This window comes from Botrytis deweyae (assembly GCF_014898535.1).
Source record: "Botrytis deweyae strain B1 chromosome Unknown BDEW_010, whole genome shotgun sequence".
NCBI lineage: Eukaryota > Fungi > Ascomycota > Leotiomycetes > Helotiales > Sclerotiniaceae > Botrytis > Botrytis deweyae.
In genome coordinates, this window is record NW_024066217.1 from 404,300 (window position 1) to 427,121 (window position 22,822).

The 22,822-nt window shown below is 42.4% G+C and overlaps 5 protein-coding genes across 5 annotated transcripts; 3 read left to right on the plus strand and 2 right to left on the minus strand.

Moving 5' to 3' along the window:
* Positions 1–1,259: 1,259 nt before the first annotated feature.
* On the minus strand, positions 1,260–3,700 carry EAE98_005212 (uncharacterized protein; the record flags this gene model as incomplete). Its single annotated transcript, XM_038952833.1, has 3 exons — positions 1,260–2,047; positions 2,101–2,943; positions 2,995–3,700. 3 exons carry the CDS (start codon positions 3,698–3,700, stop codon positions 1,260–1,262), a joined length of 2,337 nt encoding a protein of 778 aa, XP_038810675.1.
* A 3,882-nt stretch (positions 3,701–7,582) lies between these two features.
* Positions 7,583–8,671, minus strand: EAE98_005213 (uncharacterized protein; the record flags this gene model as incomplete). The annotated part of the gene is made up of 2 exons (XM_038952834.1): positions 7,583–8,569; positions 8,627–8,671. 2 exons carry the CDS (start codon positions 8,669–8,671, stop codon positions 7,583–7,585), a joined length of 1,032 nt encoding a protein of 343 aa, XP_038810676.1.
* A 4,967-nt stretch (positions 8,672–13,638) lies between these two features.
* EAE98_005214 (uncharacterized protein) lies at positions 13,639–14,428 on the plus strand (the record flags this gene model as incomplete). Its single annotated transcript, XM_038952835.1, has 2 exons — positions 13,639–14,054; positions 14,107–14,428. The coding sequence occupies 2 exons, from the start codon at positions 13,639–13,641 to the stop codon at positions 14,426–14,428; spliced, it is 738 nt and encodes a 245-aa protein (XP_038810677.1).
* A 1,486-nt stretch (positions 14,429–15,914) lies between these two features.
* EAE98_005215 (uncharacterized protein) lies at positions 15,915–18,896 on the plus strand (the record flags this gene model as incomplete). The annotated part of the gene is made up of 1 exon (XM_038952836.1): positions 15,915–18,896. One exon carries the CDS (start codon positions 15,915–15,917, stop codon positions 18,894–18,896), a length of 2,982 nt encoding a protein of 993 aa, XP_038810678.1.
* A 2,204-nt stretch (positions 18,897–21,100) lies between these two features.
* Positions 21,101–22,558, plus strand: EAE98_005216 (uncharacterized protein; the record flags this gene model as incomplete). The annotated part of the gene is made up of 1 exon (XM_038952837.1): positions 21,101–22,558. The coding sequence occupies one exon, from the start codon at positions 21,101–21,103 to the stop codon at positions 22,556–22,558; it is 1,458 nt and encodes a 485-aa protein (XP_038810679.1).
* Between the last annotated feature and the right edge of the window lie 264 nt (positions 22,559–22,822).

Genomic DNA, 22,822 nt, shown 5'->3' on the forward strand with positions numbered 1-22,822 from the left:
GAAGTGCGGGAAAAGTTGGATGATTTCATGGTGGGTGGACTTCATTGTATGGCGTTGGAATGGATTATCATTGGCGTTATTAGGGCAGTCATTGCTTGTGGAAAGGAAAAAGTGTTATACCTTACGTCGGAAGACATTAGATCACAAGAACACCCAATTGAGAAATTCAAGAGTTATTATAGCATATAGCAATGGTATTGATCGATTCAAATTCATGCGAGAAGACATAAATGGCAAGACCCGCAATGAATAGCAGAAGAAAAATACGAATGCAGAATTAGTTCCTCTCCCACATCTACCCCCGGTCCACTACCGGTCTCAAAGCATTCTTGAGTGTTGAACCTTGATTATATCAGTTCACATCACATCGATAATATCAAAGTAAGAAGACTGAAAGTCAAAATGGTACATGGCATTACTTTCAAATCCATGCCCACGATCTCTGATGCTCTTCAGACTGTCCCCCAATGCACTCGTTGACCCTAGCTAGGTAATCTATGGTCTCTGGACTCCTTTGCTCCAAACATAACATATTCTCCTATCGTACAAACAAGTCCTGCTTCCCTCTCCCTCATCCTCATCTCCCATGTGCCTGATAGCCAGCCGGTCTCGAGGACCTGAAGCAATTCGCGCCTCCTGATTCATCTCGAAACTTGTTAACAATTCATTCCAGCCTCCATCCATCCGTCCATCTCCATCACGCCCCACGCTTATAATCCCTCAAAAAATCAAAGTAACAATCCACTCCATATACCACCAATCCATTTCCAAATCCCATACCCCATCCATCCATCCATTATTAAACCCGCCTTCTGTGCTATATGCTTTGTGCCGTCAAGATTCAAACATGCTGCGCTGGGGGTATTCAACAAAACAAGCACGCATGAAGATTTTGTGAAAAAACCATTCCATTCAATTGAAATGGGAAAAAAGGAAATACTTGTGTTGCATGAACGAACAAAATGAACGTCAAGAAATGTGTGTAGAATAGATCTCATCGGTATTTTGTGCGTGATACTGAAGGAAATTCGTTGAATGCATTCAGTCCATTCCATTTACCAAAGTTCGTAAGCAATGAAAAAATCGACCGAGGAAAATGTAATTTTGTCGCTGTATGTTTAGTTCGTACGAGTTTGTGAGAAACTTGCATCGCCCTAATATGTAGAGGTAGAATTATGATGATTTGCGACCTTTTGATGTGACTTTTCAAAAGCCCGTTTGTTAAATTCTTTAGTTTTGTAATTTTGAGCAAAAGAAACTCAAAAGCCAATAGGAGAGAGTGGTTTGATAGGACTTAATGGTCTCATATCCCCATTCCGAGGCGGCGTCGCCTGTATAACAGTCAAAGTTGTACTGACAGTATCGATACTGTTCATGCTATTGCTCTGACTCATGGCACCCTCCCTGTAATTCTCAACTTGAATCTGTCTTTGACTTCTCTCGCTATCCGGGCTTCTGCGTTGATTTTTTTCGCCGCTGGCTTTTCGTCCCTTCTCATGGCTATGCTTTCGGCCCTGATTCTCGAGGCTGACACTCGATGGTTTGCTACTGTCAGAACTGCTAACATTCCTTTCGTCATGACTCTCAACAGCAGTGCTACTTCGTCCACCAGCACTTCCAGGTGGCATCTGATCAAAAAGCATATACTCCTGTTCAATATATACTGCTTCAGTCTTGCAGCCCTTCCAACAATCTCTCCAGTCGCAAACAAGGAATTTGAAACAGAATGCATCCATCTTCATGCAAGGTTGAAAGCATATACATAAATTCCTAAAGTCCATCTTATTTTTTTCGGAGTGGGCGAGTAGTAGAGATAGATGGCAAGTGATGGCGAAGAGGAGGTAGTAATTGAAGGGAGAAAGGTTAGATAATTCTTCGACAAGTTGTTGTGGAACCTCCTCAGAGCCCGCACATTCTCTAGCAATTCGATCTTGTGCAGCTCTGGGAAGCAGTTCGTCGGGGAGTTCGCGAAGCCATGCTTTAAGCATCGAGCCAATGATGTTTATATCGTAGAGGTCATCACATTCGAAGAGATCGATATCAAGCTCTAGCGGCATGTTAGTGTATTCTCAGGAATCATCAAAGAAAGAATCTGCAAACCTTCATCAAATCTCCTCTGCCACTTTTTAACCTGCGGTCCGCTTCCAGGTACTCTGTAAAGTCCCTCCACATCACTTCCCTTGTAGTTCAAATAGTCAATCGCTCTCCAAGGGAAAGATGGCATCCAGAACTCCGTCTTATCCCTTGAATCCTCCAATCTCTTTGATATTCTGGTGAGTCGAGTTTGCTCGACAAGTGGCTTATTGATGACTTTTAAAACATAATGCTCATCATCGACCGAGGGTTCCTTATGTGTAGAGCTACCACTCCGTCCTCCCTTTCCGAATAGATTCTTGTGTATTGCTCCGGCTCCCTTTGTGGCTTGTGATTTGATGTTGTTGAAGAATGCATGTCCGCCGGCCTCTTTGAATGTTGTAGAGAAGGATGATTGATTTCTGCCATTATCCTTCGTGTGCTCCTTTGTATTTTCTCTCACGGAATCCTTTCCACGATTTTCTCTCGAGCGGCTGTGTTGACGGTCTTTCGATCGTTGTCGATGATTAGTTGGAGTCGACATCTCCCTACAATTTCTATCGTCGTCGCTTCGAGCCGGTGTTGTAGTCTTCACAGAAGAACTTGTGTGAGTGTATTGATGGGTAGATAAATCAGGATCCAAATAATTATTTTTTGGCGGAGAGGGCTCAGCGGGGCTGTTATCATCTCGTAATGATCTAGTTCTACCGAGGAGACTGAATTGCTTCGGTTTATTCTTTCGATTATTGATTGAATTGGAATCGGAATTTTGTTGTGGGGAGTCGTTCGTTGATGATGCCAGCGAGGCGTCAGATCTTGACTGAACCCCGACCGGTTTTCTAACTAATGAAGATCCAGTAGGACCTGATTCTATTTTGAAAAGGATTAGTTTATGTGAATCACTTAGCATGGATTAATTACCCAACAACATCATTGTCTGAAGAGGAAGGGACGAAACAGAATGGGTCGTACCACTTCTTTTAGTGTCCTGTGATGAAACCTTTCCGCTCATCGCAGGGCGGTCTGTGTCTCTGGACATATTATTGTCCTCGACAACATTCACTTGGCGCGGTATATTTGATGAAGAAGATGATTGAAGTTTACTTGCACTTTTTGATGCTTTATAATTTGAAAAGAATCCTGTTCGCGAAGGTTTTTCCTTGATGCCGACGCCCTTATCTGGAGTCCGTGGAGAGGGGGAAGATTGATATGAAGAAAGAGAAGGAAGAGTTTGCGATGTTGATATTCCACTTCCACTGCCGATGGTAATGGATGAATCTTTTTCGGATGTCTGCGGATAGACTTCTTGCATAGAAGAAGCTTCGTCTCTTTGATATTGTCCCTGTTCTTGGAGTTGGAGGTGGAGTTGTTCCTGTTGCTGTTGTTGTTGTTGTTGTTGGAGTTGAAGTTGTTGTTCTTGTTCTTGAGCTTGACTTCGGGCCTGTTGTTGTGATTGTGATTTCTTTGTGTTAAATTTGAAGGGAGATCTCGGTGATCTTGGGGATTTGGCACTCAAAGGAGATCTTGGACTTTGTTGAATGTTAATAAATTCCGTACCATTAACATTAACTCTTCCTCCTGTACCGGGTTCCAGCGTCAGCGGCTGTAGGCCATTTTTTCTTGCCATTTTCCCCCTGTTATCCGCCGATGACCTCTTTTCAGGGCCCAATAAACCCAGGGTTCTGATAGATTATCTCGTGTGCACCCTACACACTGCACAGCCTTCAGGTACCCGTCAATATCTCTATCACAAATCCTAAATAAATATATAAATATACTTCGTACTTCGAACACTTTCCGTTCTATCGCGCGGGTGGTTCGTGCGGATGAAATTGGCACCAAATGCTCTTCTGGGTCTGCTCAGTGCTTCACAATAACTCTTTTCGGAAGCATGTAGATGAACAGGTGAAGATAGATCCTAGAATTGTCCGTCTTTCCGCACTCTTTTCGCAGCCAATTCGTGTGAGGGAAGGTTTGAAACCCCCTGGTAATTCGGTCGCAGGACAATGAAAATGCTTGCTTGCTTGCTTGATCTATAATCCTTGTTCTGATCCACTGTCAAGAGACATTGATATTCGAAAAGCGGTAGGTAGAGAAAGTATCCTGTGATGGAGATGGAGAAGACGAGATCATTGGAAGTTCTGGGAAGAAGCGCGGAGTGATGAAACAGCCATGAGAGTTGTCGCGTACGAGGATTTCAAGGTTTGATCTATGGAATGTAGGGACTATGAGACTATAAGACTATAAGACTGTCTATCTACAAACTTTGGCTTTTCCTCTTAGGCTAAACTATTCCGTCTTCTTCCAAAGCTTCTACGACTCAAAAGGTTGGATGATTTTAGACGCGGGATCAGACAAACACCCACTTGTCCTTGGATTGTAACTAGTTTTACGATTAGATAGCTCAATGCGGTTATGGATTTACCTGATAATGAACACGGGGGGTAGGGATGGGGAATGGAGCAAGATATTACCTGTAATAAGGTTATTAAACGATATGAGTGAAAGACTTTTATACCATCTGTACCTACGCAGCAAGTGGATTGTATTCGTAAGGATATCCGTCGAGAAGTCGTAATGCTTTCAAGATTATCTCTTAGCGAGTAGTCCACCAGTCGAGTACTACATACCTACCTCTGTCTGTCTGTCGGTCGGTCGGTCGGTCTGTCTAGTATCTACTCGAGTATACATTAGATCGAATCTAATCAGCTGGAATCCTGCATATTTGCAATCACAATCAGAGGCGTTCTCACGAGTCACAACCCTCATTCTTCCAGTCAGTCACACATCGTATATCAAATCATCTTCCTAAGAACTAGCTGCACGGCCACGATGTGAGGCGCAAGTGCCATCATAGATTCATAGATTCATTAACACCGATTTCTGTTCAGATACCTCAGATACCTCCGAGATCAAAGCAACGCCGCCAGAGCGATAGGATTGCCATCTCCGGCTATGTCTAGTGCCTGTGAGCATTTTTGCGTAGACTCATTTCCTTTCATAGTCAGAGTGCGGATACAATGAATAATGCTAGGTAGTCGATCTAATCTACCTGCATATATGAGAGGAGCACCGGATGAGCCATTCATTGAAGCTAACACGAGTGCAGCATAATCGTACATTCACAATCCTTTCTCTCACCGCCGCATGCTCTTCTAATCCAAAGTGGGTTCATGAATGAACGAACGTTTAACTCATCCATGCCCATGTCCATGCCGGTACTTTCATCAAGCCAGGAACCACCATGGAGTTTGGAAAAAAGAAAGATCAAATTCTAAACTCTTTCTCTCCAATGCTCGGCATCAATTCCTTTTGCCGTTATATTGCTTTTCAAAGCGCTATTATGCATCGTATTCGACGGACATCCCCATCTTCTTTATCCTTGCCGGCACCGTATCTTTTTCCGACTATCCGTTTTTCAGACGTAGTGGGTGTCACAAGATTAGATTGTCTCGATTGGACAATCCATATGCATGAAAAAAGAAAACGGCAGATTCGAAAGCAGGTTCCATTTCCTTAGCCAGGAACAACGAACACCTTTCTGTTGCAGTCTGTAATTCGTCCATCAACCGAATTATAAAACATGTATCAAAGGGGTCGTCATTCTTTCTGCCAATACAATTATTTTGCAAGAATAGCTGCGCGTACACAAGTAATGGATTGTGTTGACGGTGTACGGTGTACGGATTACGGATTTTCGGATTACGTACAGAATTCCATGGTACATACAGTGCGGAGAGGCACTTTCCTTCCCGAGCACCGAGTACCTTTTTCTGCAGATAACGATCATACATGCCTTGGGTTGGCCATGGTGAGTATTTAGTTGGTGACAGCCCACGCGCGCGGTACTTATCTGTACCATGGTAACGGATCGTATGGATTAAAACGTGGCTATGCAGCAAATTCAGGAGACTTGGTATTATCACGTGATGCTCTTTAGTCTTTCTATTTTTATCTTTGATTGTTCTCTAGCCGTTGTACTCCGTATGTAGCTAGGAAGGCACCTAGTACACACAAGCATTTTCATCTGATATCAAACGGTAGCCCCCCCCTTAGAAAACCTTCATTCATTTCATCCAATGCATCCACGTGCTGTTAGTACAGAACACGACTCAGTGTTAATTGTGTATAGAAAGAGTTTTCATTCTGCTAATGCTTGAGATGTACTTTTTGCGCTTGCTATTTTCTATCTATGTGCTTGTATTTGGTAATCTCAGTCTCAATCATGCTCTCCTCTGAACATCTAGGAGTGTCCTAGTATACATGCAACATGTAAACATTGCATTTATCTTAAAGCTACTGTTCACCTTGAGTGGGTGAGGAGGAAGAAACTTCTGTATTTGCATAGCATTCATTACATTTGTCCTAATTATACCCTTCATATACCCTAAACTTTGAAAATGTGAGGAGGGGTCTGGAACACGGCGATGGATAACGATAAAGACAAACTGCTGGTGTGTATGTGGCATTCGATTGAGTACTCGACCCGCATTATTTTGGAGAACTTGATGTTCTACTCCATAAGGTTCTGGCCAGATGAACTCCAGCTGGAGTTTGTAATTGAAGCTCCCCACCAGATATCTGCACCAGAAATGATCCACAGTATGCGGCCACAGCTCCTTACTTTGCATTCTGGGAACAACTCTCTCGGTACCAATTTCGTTTGTTCTTGAACCAGATCTGGGCTCTGAATCTATAATTACACATACCTATTCATTACTCTTCATTACTATTCTCCCCTCCACTCACGAGCGTTGATAAGGAAGCCTACCATCTTCTAATAGATGTGTACACCAAAATAACGAAGCATGAATGTCTGAAATGATGTGAAATGTTGAAGCATCATTTTTTGGGTTGCTTAGGAGCGATAATTCTTCGCTCTGTATTGTTAACGAGATAGTGGAGTGTCGATACCCAATTCTACGAAACTGCCCTAGAACATTCAAAAATGTTGAAAAATTTGAAAGCAACTCCACATGGCAAAAGCAGATTACGATATGAATACAAATGAAGTTTATCCTTCTAGGCTAGTGGGGATTGTGGGAGGATGGGGTAGACGGAAAGAACTCTTTCTGTGCTCGCATAATATACACTACGACTTCTGTCGCAACAGTTGGGAAATTTGGTCGATTAATGATTCTTTCTATATAAAGCTTAATCTCGAATTTGTTGTTTTGAAAATTTCCTGGTATAGAGCTCTATCATCATGATCCATTCTAAGAGTTCGTTATCCGCCCTGTCGTGTTGGTGATAAATGCCCACTAGCAAGAATTCCGTCTATTTTCATATGTCCTTCGGTAAAATTCATGACGAAGTCTCTCCTGACAGGATTTCTTGTAGACTGGAAATATTGCGATTCTAGAAAGTCCTATAGGAACGAGAAGAGGATTGAGAATGGAAAATTGCATCATTGCTGATGACTTAGCTTTGATTTACATAACTCGAAAACACTTTCTTGTTCACATACGAACACTTGAAAACATGCCAAAATTACCCCTACACCCAAAAATCATTTCTTCGCACTCCTAGCCACACCAAATTTTCTCCCCCAGGCTCTAGCCTTCCGATCCATATCCGCCCTGACAAATACCATCACGATGCCCATCAAACCAGCTAAAATCCAACTCAAAATAACTCTTCCAAATCCACCTCTCACACTACCTCCAAGCACACCCCCCTTGACCAACCACGTAAGCATATCCGTCGTGATGAGTTCCTCTCCTCCCTCTAACCCCTTAATACTCCTCTCCGCAATAACATGTGGTGTTCGACCCTCATCACCTTCCTCAAGCTGCAGAGTAAGACCGTGCTTAGTGAGATTCTCCGTCTCGTACGATTCCGTCAAAATCGTAGCCGGAAAAATAGTATGTACCCTCACCCGCGGCGCATCCGGAAAAGCCGCAGCATATAAATTCATCTCCTGCGAAAGCGAATCGGAAAGCGAGCGCAGCGCCGCTTTGGAAGGACTATACGGTGCATACCCCGCAAAACTGTACAGCGCCACAAACGACGCTGTGAAAATGAGATGGCGGGCAGGGGGTGCAGCATTGCTCTCGCGCTCCGCTTTACTAGATGCGGGATCACCCGCTTGCGCATCTTCTAATGGCTTGAGCCAGCTTCTCAACGTCGCGTGCGCCATATACGCACTCGTCATATAGTTACTCGCCATCTGTTTCTCGATCTGCTCGACCGGCGTATCGACAAACAGCGCCGGATACGCGCTCCCTGCACAACACCACACGGTATCCGGGGGCGCCCCGTTCCAGGCCACCACCTCGTCGATCACACGTGCGCATTCGGTCGCGGAGCAGAGATCCGCGCTGATGTGGTGGAAGCGCTGGGTGGAGGGGTGGGCGGCCCCCAGCTGGATGTAGGAGATTGCTTGTTCCAGTTTTTGAGCGTCGCGCGCGACGATGACGATGTGTGCGCCTTTTTGGGAGAGTTGACGACCGACTTCTTGGCCCATGCCGCGGGAGCCGCCGGTGATTAGGATGGTCTTTTGGTGGGTGAGTTTTGAGTTTGGGGAGGAATGGATGGATAGAGAAGTGCGTACCTTGCCATTGACTGGGAATGCGTTTTGGGAAGATGTATTGCCCATGTTTTTTTCCTGTGTGGAATCGAAAGCTGTGTTGAAATTGCTTAGGAGCTTTCAATATCGAGTTGTTAACGTAACTCAAGAAGTACTCGAGAGATAATTATCCCCAAACCCCTTGCATCAAGCAGTAAAGTATACTAAAACAAAAATTCTCTAAAATCCACAATAACAAAAAACTTTATTATAGGTACAAGGAGACTTGCAGTGTACTAACAACTATCGTATCAAGACTATTGAATCAAGAGATGATGATTTGATGACTAATGCTAAGCTAATATATAAGAACAGTAAATCCATTCAACATAATTCCCTTCACTCACTCACTCCTACCTATATATCATTCCCTCCCTTCTTATCACATACCTACCTGAACCTATAGATCAATAGATAGACAACATCTCACATACGTATATCTGACATATATTACACGCAGCCCGCCAGCCTATTTATATGGGTCACATTCAGGGGTTTTGACATAAAAACACCACGCGCTTTCCCCACATCTACTCGTAGGTTAGCCCAACCCCGCGTTTGTGAAGTGAAGTAAAGATGGGAAATTGGTTTGAGGCTGGGGTTGGGTTTAGAGTCGATTGTATGGGTGTGGGTGCGTTGTATTTATTTTATGATTTTATGGCGGGTTTGTAGATTGGGAATTGGGGTATCTATATATATATATATATCCATATATATGTATACCTACCTATATGCATGCATATGTGATAAATAGATGGAAAAATAATAATCTAAATACCCAGTCCTAGCCCAGTATCAGTACTCGCATATCTCTCTACCTACCCTACCCTACCTAATATCTCGTACCCTAATAACTATACATACTCGATAGTCTCCCCATCGCGAACCCCTTATAATACCTAGGTACCTACTATTTCATCCCCATTCATTAAACTCTCATAATCATTTTATAGGTATACTAATCCACCAGTGATCAATCAATCGATTAGTAAATCGATGAATAAACACTAAACACTAAATACTAACTAACCCCTTATTTCTCTTTAATTTTATATTAGCATTAGCTATTTTTATACATTTATACTTCTGTTCATAAACTTATTCTATCTTATATATCTATCCATGAATAATTGTAGTTGTAGTTATAAACCAAACTAAATCATAGAGATACAGAGATAGAGATATAGAAGTCGAAAATAAAAATAGAATCCTCATTCTCAGCGATGATACGAATCACCTGCATCCTGTACAATCGTGAGTTGAACTTCGAGGTCTGGGGTTAGCGATGTGTAAGATTACCTATGAATACTAGGTACCTGCAAATCGATGTGTGATCGACTCGGGCAGGGGGTGAAAATGGTAATTTGTAAGATCTTACTATTAGAGAGTTTGCTATTTGTTCTTTGCGATTTGTGTGTGTATGTATATATATATGTGTATATATGTGTATATATGTGTGTGTATATGTATGTATATATGTATGTGTATATGTGTATATATATGTGTGTATATGTATGTATATATGTGTGTGTATATGTGTGTGTATATGTGTGTGTATATGTGTGTGTATATGTGTGACTCTCGATATGCGGAACATTTTCTGCGCAAGAAAAAAGAAAGAAACGGTTTAGCAGAAGGGAAGATATTACGTGGAACTTGAGATGTTTATGGTGATTGGTATCTAGTATGCTACTGGAGAAGATACACGTTTATTATTTACATTTACATTTTCGTTATTTGGGACAAATGTTATATTGACTCGTTTGTCAAATGATTGAGGTTGAAATCTTTCTAGTTATTCGTTTATATTTCTTGATAGTAGATAACCTTACATACCCCCTTTCGTTCTCGATGTCAAGTACTCGCTCTCACCTTTACCCTCACTTTGGCCCAGCCTTCTTCACAATCGAGCTATCTATCTCCTTTCAGAAAGCGCTTTCCCATGTACTGGTGTTCAGCCTAGGTATTGGTTCGCCGAACCACTTTCAATATACGCACTCTCAGACAGTAAGTAAATCAGAAGAAGGCCGATCAATTGGTAAATCTGATTTCCTTTGATAGAAAGAATGTAGAAGAGTTCTCTATTCAGAATACTATTAGTGCTTATGTGCAGAACATCGTATATCTCAACTCGAAGACAAAAAGCCTCTGCTTTCCTTCTATTCTCGTTGAACAACTCACCGGGTACTTCGTGCATGTCAAATTGTGTGCTCGTGATGTCTTGAGCGGGGAACATCTATATCCTATTCCTCTGATTCTTTTGGCGATGGAGTGGAAGAATCGTATTCCGTGGTCTACGAGATAATGTCCATGTTTATGGTGTGAAATTTCGTGGTTGGTGGGAAGACCAACTTCATTTTTCTTCCTGATTGAGAAGGGATGGTAAATAGAGTTGACGAGTGGATAGAATGGATTTTCCGAATCAATGTTGTGGATACAAGACCATGTTTTGCAGTCAACACTTTGCAAGAAGGAAGCGGGGTTCGTGATAGGAGAGGTGACGGCTAGAATGAATGAAGTTATAATATCTCCAGTGCTTGTTGGTGACAATGGAATTGATGTGAACATAGCTCCGAGACTAGGAATGATATAGGATTTATAGGGACTCTTCAGGCACCATAGCCTGAAGCAGATATGCAACAAAACTTTTGAAGTTTCTGCCAGGGCGGTGGGATTGATTGATCTGATAATGAGGGTGGGAATCCGATAACTTATAAATGAGGGGGATTGGAACAGTATAAGTTTTATTCCTTTTCCCTGCCAAATTCAACAACAGATTATTTACCTTCCCAACAGGACTTAATTTCTCTGGAAAGTCTTTCAAAGTTGAATACGTATTATCATCAATTTCTGAAGTGATCAAGGCATCGGCTTGTCGTCCTGAAACGGGTCGTCCGCCTGGCATTGATGTTCCTGGAATATGTATCATTCTTCATATCAATGATGTGCAACATCAACGAGTCAATAGAAACAGAAACATCATCATCTGTACATGGATATAATGGACATCTCGTCCGGTCTCAATTTTGGGCATATTGTTTCCCAAAAACAAACTTTAGCGCAGCCTTCGTGGCGAGCGGATGCTGTCGCAATCACAACTATGTGATATATGAGTAACCATGATTCCTCTTTCCCTTTGAGAGAGACATACTCAGGAATCCTGTGCCTATTACCAATGTCACTGAATTTCTCGACTTTTTTCACATCTGCGAACTAAGACCGCAATCTCGTATCTATCATTGTTCAATTGACGAGTTCCAAAGGAATTCGTCCAAAATGCAACCGCCAGTATAGTTGTACTAGTCCAACATCCAAGAGCGCCTATATTAAACGCTGGACGAAAAACAGGTGTAACCTGCAACGCGTATGTTCAAAACTCGAATTTTCTTGGTCATAATTTGAATTGTGAAACTTTGTGAAGTGTTAGACAAATGGAAATATCTGAGCTGAGCAGAGATCAGGATGACCGTGTGTCTGTGGAAAAAGCAAGTGCGCATACGGAGTAGTAATAAGTACTAGGTAGGAGAATCAATACTGAGGGGTAACGCAATGATGATGACTGGCGTCGCTCTTATACTTAATCGAGCAGATTTATGAATATCACATCGTGTTGTATCTGTCTCACTACCTAGATATCGACCAATCTTCATCCTGAAATGCACACCATGCAAAAGTTATTTCGAGATCACTTGATCATATTCTCTTAAAGCGATAGAGATGTGTTTAGTGAAAGTGTTCGGTTAAGGATCATACACGAGCAGTATAAGAAAGTCTCTACGATAGGTCTTTATACAGAGTGAGAGAATCTCGATATTTGATTGACCCCTGATGAATTAACCTTATTAAGCGTCACTTAAGCGGACATAAGGTTAATAAAATCTTTTAGTTTGAAACTTAATCGTTAAGAGTCCACTATAATTCCATAATTCTGCAATTTGTCAAAACGTTCCTGCAGAGCTTACCTTACCTGACCACTTTTACCACTTAACACGGTATAGTTGTGGGGGGAAGAAGAAACAGAACGGAAACATCAAATTTTCCGATGAGAAGATGATTGCTAGATGGGTGGGTAGATGGTTAGGTAGGCAGGTATTGGTATGACATATATGAAGAAATGATGAGGAGTTCATAAGTGGTAGAATGTAGGGGCTTTATATATATATATATATACATATACATATACATATCTGTATATATGAAAAAAATATAAACAACGTCGTTACTACATAATCTCACAACATATGTGAATAACACAACACGTAAAGATATACTCATTCAAGTGAATCAATAGTAAAGCAACATCTCGTATTCTTTTACTTCCATCTGCCCCCGCAAAAGGCCTGCATTTAGCTTATTATTACAGTACGCTGTAGATCTCCACATTCAATTAACCTTGCCCTTCCCTTCACTTCCCTTCCCCTTCCATCTTTTCTACCACAGCAAAGTACTCTTTTGCAACAAACAACCAACTCCTTCCACTCAGGAATCCTTCAGACTGCGATCCTACTACCAACTGTTTCTTACATTCATTCATCAACAATCTTTCATCAACATTATTTAATGTGTCAATCGTTTTACTACTCAAGTATATTGACAATCCAAACCGAAACAGTCCCAAACCTTGGCACCTTCTTCCAATATTAGCCACTACCGAAATTACTTGGATGGAGAGAAGAAAATAAGTCGCAACACAAGTATCCTGGACTATGATCATATCATCACGAGCGATCAATTGTTACAGCGTCGAATCCATCATCCATTCTGCCATCCGTTCATCCATCCATCGAGCAACACGACTGGAAGGCGACATTCCAATCTTATATTGAACTCCCCTCAAAAATATCTCCTATCCGCATTCCACGGGAGATATCCGCACGCCATATATACCAAACAAGTATAGAAACCTGCGAGCGACGAGTAGTTAGTGGAAGAGTGGGAAGATAATAGTAAATTATTGTCGCAATCGCGAAGACCATCGTCTACCAACATCCCACACAATGTATCGATCCATCCTCTTATTTGCGACGGCAATTCTACCCGCTATTGTCGGAGCCCAACAATTACAAGACGGCTCAATTGTTCCATTCTCATCCGGCCTTCCATCGTGTGCCTCGCAATGTGGACCTCTTTCCGATGTTCAAGGGGCTTGCATTCCTCCAGTTACGGCCGATGTCTCTAGCTCTTGTTTTTGCGCAGATTCTAGATTGACGCCTTTCCTTACTGGAACCTCTGGGGTATCTTCTGTGTGTGGTGCTGCAAGCTGTACGTCGGAAACGGATTTACAAAGTATCGAGACTTGGTACCAACAATATTGCAATACGCAATCGGCATCGACTACTACATCGAGCAGTGGAAGTTCTGCTACTTCGTCGAGTTCATCGGGGTCAAGTTCAGGTAGCACAAATCAATCTTGGTATGTAATTTTTACATGGAAACGGTCATATAAATAGCTAATTCTCTTCCAGGTTCTCTAGTCATGCGAAATGGGTTGCAATGCTTATTGTACTTGTTGTTGGAATAACACTTGCGTGGCTTATCGCATTCTATTTCCGAAGACGATATCTTCGAAAGAGGGAAAAGGAAATTGAAATGAGACCACCAGTTGCTTTGGGGCCGCATCAACTTCAAAATACAACAGATGGATACAGATATGGAGAGGGCGCTATTAATGCTGCTGAAGGAGGACACCATAAGGAAGCTACTAGGTCAACCGTGACATCTACACCAGCAGAGGCAACGAGAGGCAAACGGGAAAGTAAGAGTCTCCAGAAAAAGCAAAGAACTTAAAATATTGGATCTTTAACAAATGATGGAATTCATGACTGCGGGGCGTTCAACTCGGCGATAGGGTACGGTGTTTGGGGAAAAGTTAAAAGGCATATGGTCTTTGTTGAATATATTTATTAATGGATGGAGCTTTGTTGATACCACAGGTGAATGGCGATAGTGTCACATAATGGAATGTCTCATTCAGTCTGAATAAGTGCATTATTGAGGAGGTATCAAATAGTTGGTACTGTTAATATTATGAAGTTTCTGTATTCATCCGTTGTCTAGTGCAAGGGAATTAATGGTCGTTTGTGTCGTTTGTTACATTCGGTTTCTGGATGAAAAACTGGACAACAGTTCCCATCTAATTTGCTTGTGCACAGTGTCCAATAGTCTAGACTGACAGACTATTAAATGTAAATTTCAGGAATCTGATAGCCTGTGGCTGTGGGCTGTATTCCACATGATTAGAGAGCTAGTGAGTGAATCATTCGATTTTGGACTTTTCTTCTCTTCAAAGTATGAAAGCCAAAGATCCATTTACAAGTACCATCTCACAAAATAGCTACACGATGTCTGTCCAGGCAACAATTCCCAAAGAAGTCATCATACTCGGCTCTTGCATTTTGTTCACTTGTTACATTCTCAACTGTTTAGTTCATGAAACATTCTGGTTTTGCATTGGACTTGAGACCATCTTCTTCTGCTGTGGGTTGGGGATCTATCTTTTGGCTGTCAAGAACATCTACAGCTTCAGATTGAACTGGGTTGGCAAGAGAGGTAGAAGCATGGTTTAGGAGTGTTGAGATTGAGGCTTCTCTAGGTACTTGAAAGAACCTTGGAATACACGATCTAGATATCTAAGATTCTTCAAGTTCCCCGATTCACTTTTAGGAAAGTCCCCTTGCCCCCTGACTCGAAGTTGATCCGAGCATACACAGCAAGATATTCACTTGGATCCACAATCTCCTCTTCTCCTCTTTTTCTGCCTAGAATCTCGAGCTGGCGCCTCGACCGACCATTCTTGTTGTCCTTTTAGGAAAGACCTCCGACCTCTTCCCTCCATTCTGGTTTCTCTTTCTTTTACAATCAACAACCTTAGATATCTCTCTCTACTACTCGCAATACTTGTTTTTTCAAGTCATAACCCATACTTTCTCTTCCTATTACAACTCTCAACTTTAGATATCTCTACAAACTTGTAGATACTTATTTATTCAAACCATCACCTTGCTTTCTTCAAATACTTGCAATATCCGATCACATACTTGCTTCGAGTCTCGCAGACTTCCTCAAGTACACTACTTCACATTATTTATCTTCTGTGCTGCCAGTTTCACCATTTTGCTCTTCAGATTGCGGCACTTCACAGTTTGTCTTCGCACAACAAAATTCGACATCTTTATCCTCAATCAAAGCCTCCGAGTTGTTGCCCAGCAAAGACCACACTCAAATCGAAATAGCATTACTCATGATATACTAAATCCACCAATACTACGAAATCATGGACATACCTTTGTCTTCCCGAAATGGGGGTGAGTCTTCGAGACTCGATCATATTGGCCAACACTCTTCTTATGCCACCCCTCCATCATTCGGTCTCACCTCACACTCACAACGCATAGCAAAGCATGCTAAACATCAACAAGCAAATGCAGAATATGCAGCTTATGCAGAATCTCCCGAATATGCAGACCTCGTCACAAAGTTGCAAATTCGTATTGCTGTCCTCGAGAACGACCTCGCCCATGCTACAAGGGATAAAGATGAAGCTATCAAGAGTTCCGTCATCATTGCTAGAGCACTGGGTAACGTTGCCAACAATTCGGAGTCAATTACGAGAAAGCTACAAAATCCTGATGCCGAAGAATTGGAGGAGTTGAGAGTTGTAGTGCCAAGATTGAGAAGGGAAAATGCTATTCTTTGGGAACGCATCGAGTCTCGAGAGACTGATCACATGGCCATCAATGATAGTCTCACCGATGCTTCCTTTAAAGGCAAGAACCCCGACCCATTTTCCGTGGATGAAACCAACCACCGCATCCCATTCAGGCCACGAACAACACATCCCATCATCGATGCGGCCATAAAGAAAATCAGCACTCAGGAAGAATCCAGGCACTCTCATCACCCAGTCAACTTCAGCGAAGCAACCCATCTTCCCAACACAGTCAATCTTCAGCGAGGTGAAGACGGTAATTTATCGGTTCCACCCAGCTTTCCCATTCTCCCCACCACCCAAAAGAGAAGAACCATTCACGACTACAACACCTCCACGCTCGATGACGTTCTTGCCTCTGATGATGAAGATGAGGATCCGGTAATCAAAATAGAAGATCAACTTCTCTTTCAACAACAGGCACATGCAAATTTCATCAATGTTCCTGCTCCTGCTGTCCTCAAAGCCGGTTTTGAGTTATCTCCAGAAAAGGCTGTGAGGGGTCATGATTATGCTAATCAAAGCCAGCCTAATCGCAATGTCTACTATGATAGATTCAACACACGCAATTCAAATGCATCAACTCGTTCCCGATTCGCCGAACTCGCCGATTTGAGAGCAGGAACCACTATCTGGACAACATCTCACCAGAGAGATGGTGAGATCATGACTCACATGGGTGATTGTGATCCAAAAAATCGTAACATTCCGGACTATTTTAGATACGGGATACTTTATGTTCCTGGGTCAGGCGATGGTGATTTTTTGAGAGGTGTCCATATTGGGGGTATTCCAGAGTATATGGACCTGAGGGATGTTCTTACGAGGGTTAGAGGTGGTAGGATCTACTCAGCAGTTCTATTAGACACATTGAAGTTGACGGGTAGTAAGTCGGCGCTGGTTACGTTCATCAATCAGGAGGATGCCAAGGCTTATGTTGAGTATGCGAATGCTCATCCCATTACGCTCAGGGCAACAGATTCGGGTGGTGAGAATGTGGGCAAGGCGATTGTCACACATATTCATACTCCCACATACCCTTTCTCTCCAGCAAAATTTAGGACGATCTTTGAGCTGAATCGTACTCGCGTCCTTACGATCCCCAATTTCCCTCCAACTATTTCCCTTCGAACTCTCGTGTATGATTTGAAAAACAGAAATGAGTTTAAGGCTAACAGCTTGCTCGAATGGTACATCGATGAAGAAGGAACTCTACGAATGGAGTTTTCCAGTATGGATGAAGCTGGGAGTGCTTTCGGTCTTTTAACCAGGTCGGGTGCTTACCGAGATTTTGGATTGATCTTGCAATTCGAGAGAGATAATTGTGAAGGGGACTTGCAGGAATTGGAGAAAGAACCTGAAAAGAGAAGACCCATGTTTCCTCCAACAGAACTGGGAGTTAGGACCAACAGACGTGGAAGTCGAGTTGAGGGAATGGGCGATGGTTCGAAAGTGGATGCAGTTGTTGATTCGGTTTTAGTGGTGCAGAGAAAGAGACTGGCAGCGTTGCAGAGACAACATGATGTCATTCCCAGTTTGAGAGGCTCAGCTTTGAAGGCAGGTTCGTGGGCCGATGAGGTCGAGGAGGAATTGGGAGATAATACATCGATCCAGGATTTTGGTCGTCAAGATGAAGACACTGGTACCATCAGACATCAACCATATCAAGCAGATTCCAGTGCCGGATCTACATCAACCCTCATCGGAGCATCATCTGATGCCCCACAAAAAGATGAAGATCCCTCTTTCGTCACCCCAAAACGCGCACCTCGCATTATTACTGGAAAACAATGGCTCCTTGAAGTTGCTGCCGCTGAATCTTCTTCTCAGAATCCATCTACATCATCAGCTACATCAAATTATGATGCGCCAGCTCCCATGCCAGACACACCTACCTCCAACAACTCCACACCTCGACCCCGTCTTGTTGTTTCAACCACATCTCTTCCTCAAAATGACACCACCAAATCTTCCTCTCCAAGCTCCGCAGAATACAGCATTCATTCTTTCGCTTCCTCCGCCGCTTCTGCCGCCGACAATGACAATCCTTCCCTCCCATTTTCCCATCCCAGAAAACAAACCCAAGCTCCTCTTGTACACAAGGCTAAACCATCAGTCCAGTTCATCGGTCCACGTATCTCCGCCTTTCAACCTGCCCAACCCGGAGAGACTCCCCCCAATCTTCCGACCGAGCCAACTGCATCAATATCAACCCCACCAAGCGCAAAAATCCAAGCCCTCCAAACCTTCAAATCCACAGTCGAAAATGCAGATACAAAGGTTTATTTCGATCTTGATCCGGAAGCTGATACCGAGAAGGCAATTTTGGAGAGTGAGGTTGAGAGTGATCATGAAGTACATGGAAGTGTGGATAAAGGAGAGGTTTTGAGTGAGGAAAAGGGAAAGGGAAAGGGAACGGGAACGGAAAATGCAGTGAAGATTAACCCGGATGAAATTGATCTTGATGCGGAGTCTGATGGGGAGGATGATGAGAATGAAGGTCTTTTTCAAAAGGAGCTAGTTCTTGATGATAGAGCTCAGGATTAACATCGGTATGGAGACGAGGATGGAGATGGAGATGGGGAAGCATGCAACGCAGATGTCTTTACTTATTCAACCAACATCGATGGAGAGATCATGGGTTTACTTCTACTTCTGATTCTGGATCGAAAAATCATATTGGGAATGGAGTTTTGGGTGGAAATTCTAATGCTAATGCTGGTGCTACTATTATTAAGAGTTTACGTAGCGTGATGGAGGGTATTTTTTTTCTTTTCTGCGATGAGACATTTTCTTCTCTCACAAATATTTGCTGGGATGAGCAGGGTGCATACGCTGGGATCAGATAATTCTGCATTGAAAGCGAGATGTTCTTTTGAATTCTGAATTTTTGCTTATTTCCATTATCTATTTTTTCATTTTGATTTGTTGAGGGAGTTTCCTGTGTGCGGATTTACGAATTTATCTATCTATCCATTTATTTTTCTCGAATAGACAAATAGATAGATAGATTGGAGATGAATGAATTTTCATCTCCATCTCGATTCTCCAAGCCGTAGATAGATAGTGGAGAAAACATATCAAATCAAAATGAAAGCAAAGTACATATTCGCAACTCTGTCTATAAATTTGCGTGACAGTGAGAATCGAAGGTGGTGGTTGTTTGGGAAGTGCGGGGTGGGTTATAGATACAGTTCGGATGGATGGGTTGGATGCTAATTATTATCATATGAAATTTTTTGTCTGTTGAGTCTTTGATGCCGCATCTCATGCCTAGGTATGTAAGGAATTGGATTGAGCTTGGGATGTGTTGGATATCAGAGATTTGTGTGGCACGTGACTATTTATTACATTCATCGGCTAGCTAAGCAGTTTGACTACAATTTGTAAGAGAGCAAGGGTTTCTAATGATTCTGTTTTTCTCGACTTTCTTAAATTGGTTTATTAGTCGCTCTTCGATATATTCTGACTTGTAATCGTGACATTAGATTGAATAGACCACCAGACAGATGCTGAAGTTTTAATAGTCTTGGACATGTGATCGTGACAGTCTTACACTGGAGTCTAACGGACCTCGATCCCCAATTGGTGAGTCTCCGTGTTTGTTGCACATCTCAAAAAACAAGATTATTGATATCAATCCAAGACCAGGGATATCCTTAAAAGCTTGATATAAATGCCCTTTTAACAATGTCTTTCTAACGCTTTTGGAACTGGGCAATAGGGCATGCATATTTCGAGACATGCAACAATTCCTCTTTTTGATACGACCTGACCAATCTTAGGATTTGATTCCATTGAAAAGACTTGTTATACGAGATATTAAACATCCTCAAGTACGAGGTCACGCCGTACGATTACCATGATTTCGGTTGTCCTCTCCCGTCATTTACGAAAAGAGATGTAAGGTTAAAGAGGATGATAACACGACATAGCCTTAGGTTGACACCCAATCAATCGGAAACACAGCCAAGTATCTAAATAATGCCCTCTTCTTACGACATGCAACAAATCCATCACTTCCTGACATGAATCACCTGTCCGGAAACACATCGCAAGCGCTCAATGGTCATGTTTCTCACGTGTGCTGACATTCGTTGGTTGGGTAAGTTACCTACCTATCGATGGTTGGTGGGGTGGCTCAAGAGTGGAGGTGCAACATTCACTCAATACTTAGATTTATTTATATTGGATCTCATAGAGTCGCAGTCGATCTCAGCCACCATATCGCCAACAATCTCTCTGTTGAACACGAACACTCACTTACTTTTCTCGTGGTTCAATTCATTAACATTTGGTTTGGATGGCTATGTTTGAATCGCTTTGTTGTATTTGATCTGTTGGTGTTTCTTCTAATCTTTTGTTTTTTATTCTCGATCTGTATTTATATGACATCGCCGTGCTTACTTGACAGTTGGTCTTTGCAGTGCAATGAGCTAGCTGGGCTGAACTTTTTACCTAAATTTAGTATCCAGTGCGAGAGTTCTTGGCTACAATAAGAAGCCTTCTAAGTTTACTCATCCTCAGCTTGAGAGGAAACGGAATTTTTGTTCATCTTATCTAAGTTCTATTTCGAACTTGTCCAGTGCCTTTACTAGAAGTAATTTCGATTTCTATCTTTCGATCCTTCATTCTTCCTTCCTTGTTTTCTGCTTCTGCAATATTCTCATTGCAATCATTCTTGTCTCACGTTCTCTCGAATTCATTCACAATCCCAAATTCAGGATTGATACATGTCGAAAGTTATCAAAATGGCAGACTTTAATTTCCCCGGAGTCGATCTTAGTGATCCTTTTCTTCCATCTCCCGGTTCAATATCCGTTTATAGCCCGTTCGAATACAGTACTCCTAAAGCTGCCGTCAAACCACCTCATGACTACGGTACATTTAACTATCCGCTCACACCTGTGGATGAAAGGCTCAGTCCCATCTCATTACCTCTACGATCTCGAAATTGCTCTTCAAATGCACCTCCATCTCTTTCTTTCTCTCGTTCTTCTAGTACCTCGTCCAAGTTTTCCTTTTCCTCTTCTGCATCAAATATTAATTATAATCGGCTGTCGAATACCAAGTGGGCACCCTCTACTTCTTTTCCTCACTTTGTATCATTGCCATTGGATATCCAGAGAACCATTTGGAGGCATACGTTACCCAAACCGCAAGTTATCGAAATACACCAATACACGAAATCTACACCACGATCATCCTCTTCCTTTTCAACTTTAACGCAACAAGATGAAGAACCCGTTCCAACTTTGACAACTCATAGTCTCTTTCCAATCGCCCTACACATAAATCGCCTCTCTCGTCGCCTCGCTCTCTCCATTCTAACTCCACTTTCTTTCGCCCAACCTTACTACCTCCCTTCAAATCCATACGCTTACATAAACTATGTTCAAGATACCATATTCATCTCTTCTCATACTATCTACCTCGAGCTCGGGAATCATATCTTGTATTCGAGGAACTTACATATGATTCGACATTTGGCCCTGGAATTTGAAGTATGGTGTGAGCTACTTGGCGATAATCATTTTGTTAATGCACTTTTGGAAATGGAGGGATTGGTGAGCATTGAGATTATTTTTGAGAGACAACCTGGATCGCTTTCTTTCTGTTCAGATCTTTCATCCAATAACGAATCGTCAATATTATCGAGAGAACTCGAAGAATCGATAATGAATTGGGGAATCACACATCAAGCTCAAGATACCCTTAGGTTTACAGAACCGACAAGAAATGAGGAAAGAAACTTGAAAGCTATATTCGAAAGGGAATGCGAAAAGAAATGGTTGTGGGGAAGAGTAAGTGGATGGGAGGATGTAAGTGGAAAATTGAGGTTCAGATGGAAAGAAGAGGAGAACAAAAGCATTATGCGGAGTCGCGCTCACAGAGATACAAACGAATCTTATACACCTCTACCATCCAGGTCAAGCGCAAGGGGTAATCTCGCAATTGGATTATCCGGAATCGGCTCTGAGACGGCATACATGGGAGATGAACATGAGGAATTAAACCAGGGATTAGAAAGTCTGATGAATAGCGTGGATGATGTTATAATGGATTACGGATATGTAGCGCAAGGACGAGGGAGGTGGGTTAATGGCAGGGATACGTATGCGGATCGAGATGATGCATATAGCGAGAGTAACTATTCGCGATGTTCGGCGAGTTTCGAAGATGATTCTGATACGGAGGGGTGGATTTAATGATTCTTTATTTTTCTCTTTTGGGGGAGTTTGTGTAGTGAGAGGCGAGGGGAAGAGATTCAAAGGCGGAGTTTCGGAGAGGGGAGGCGGGAGGCGGAGTTGGTTACTTTTGTTGCTCAACATATGTAGGCTAAAGGCGTTGGGGTTTGGAAATGATACCATGTTTTGAGATAATTGCATTGGTGGCGTCAAGTAGTTAGTAAGACATATGGAATAATCCTCCATGAATCCAGTATTGAGCCTCGGACTTCTTTTACATTGTCA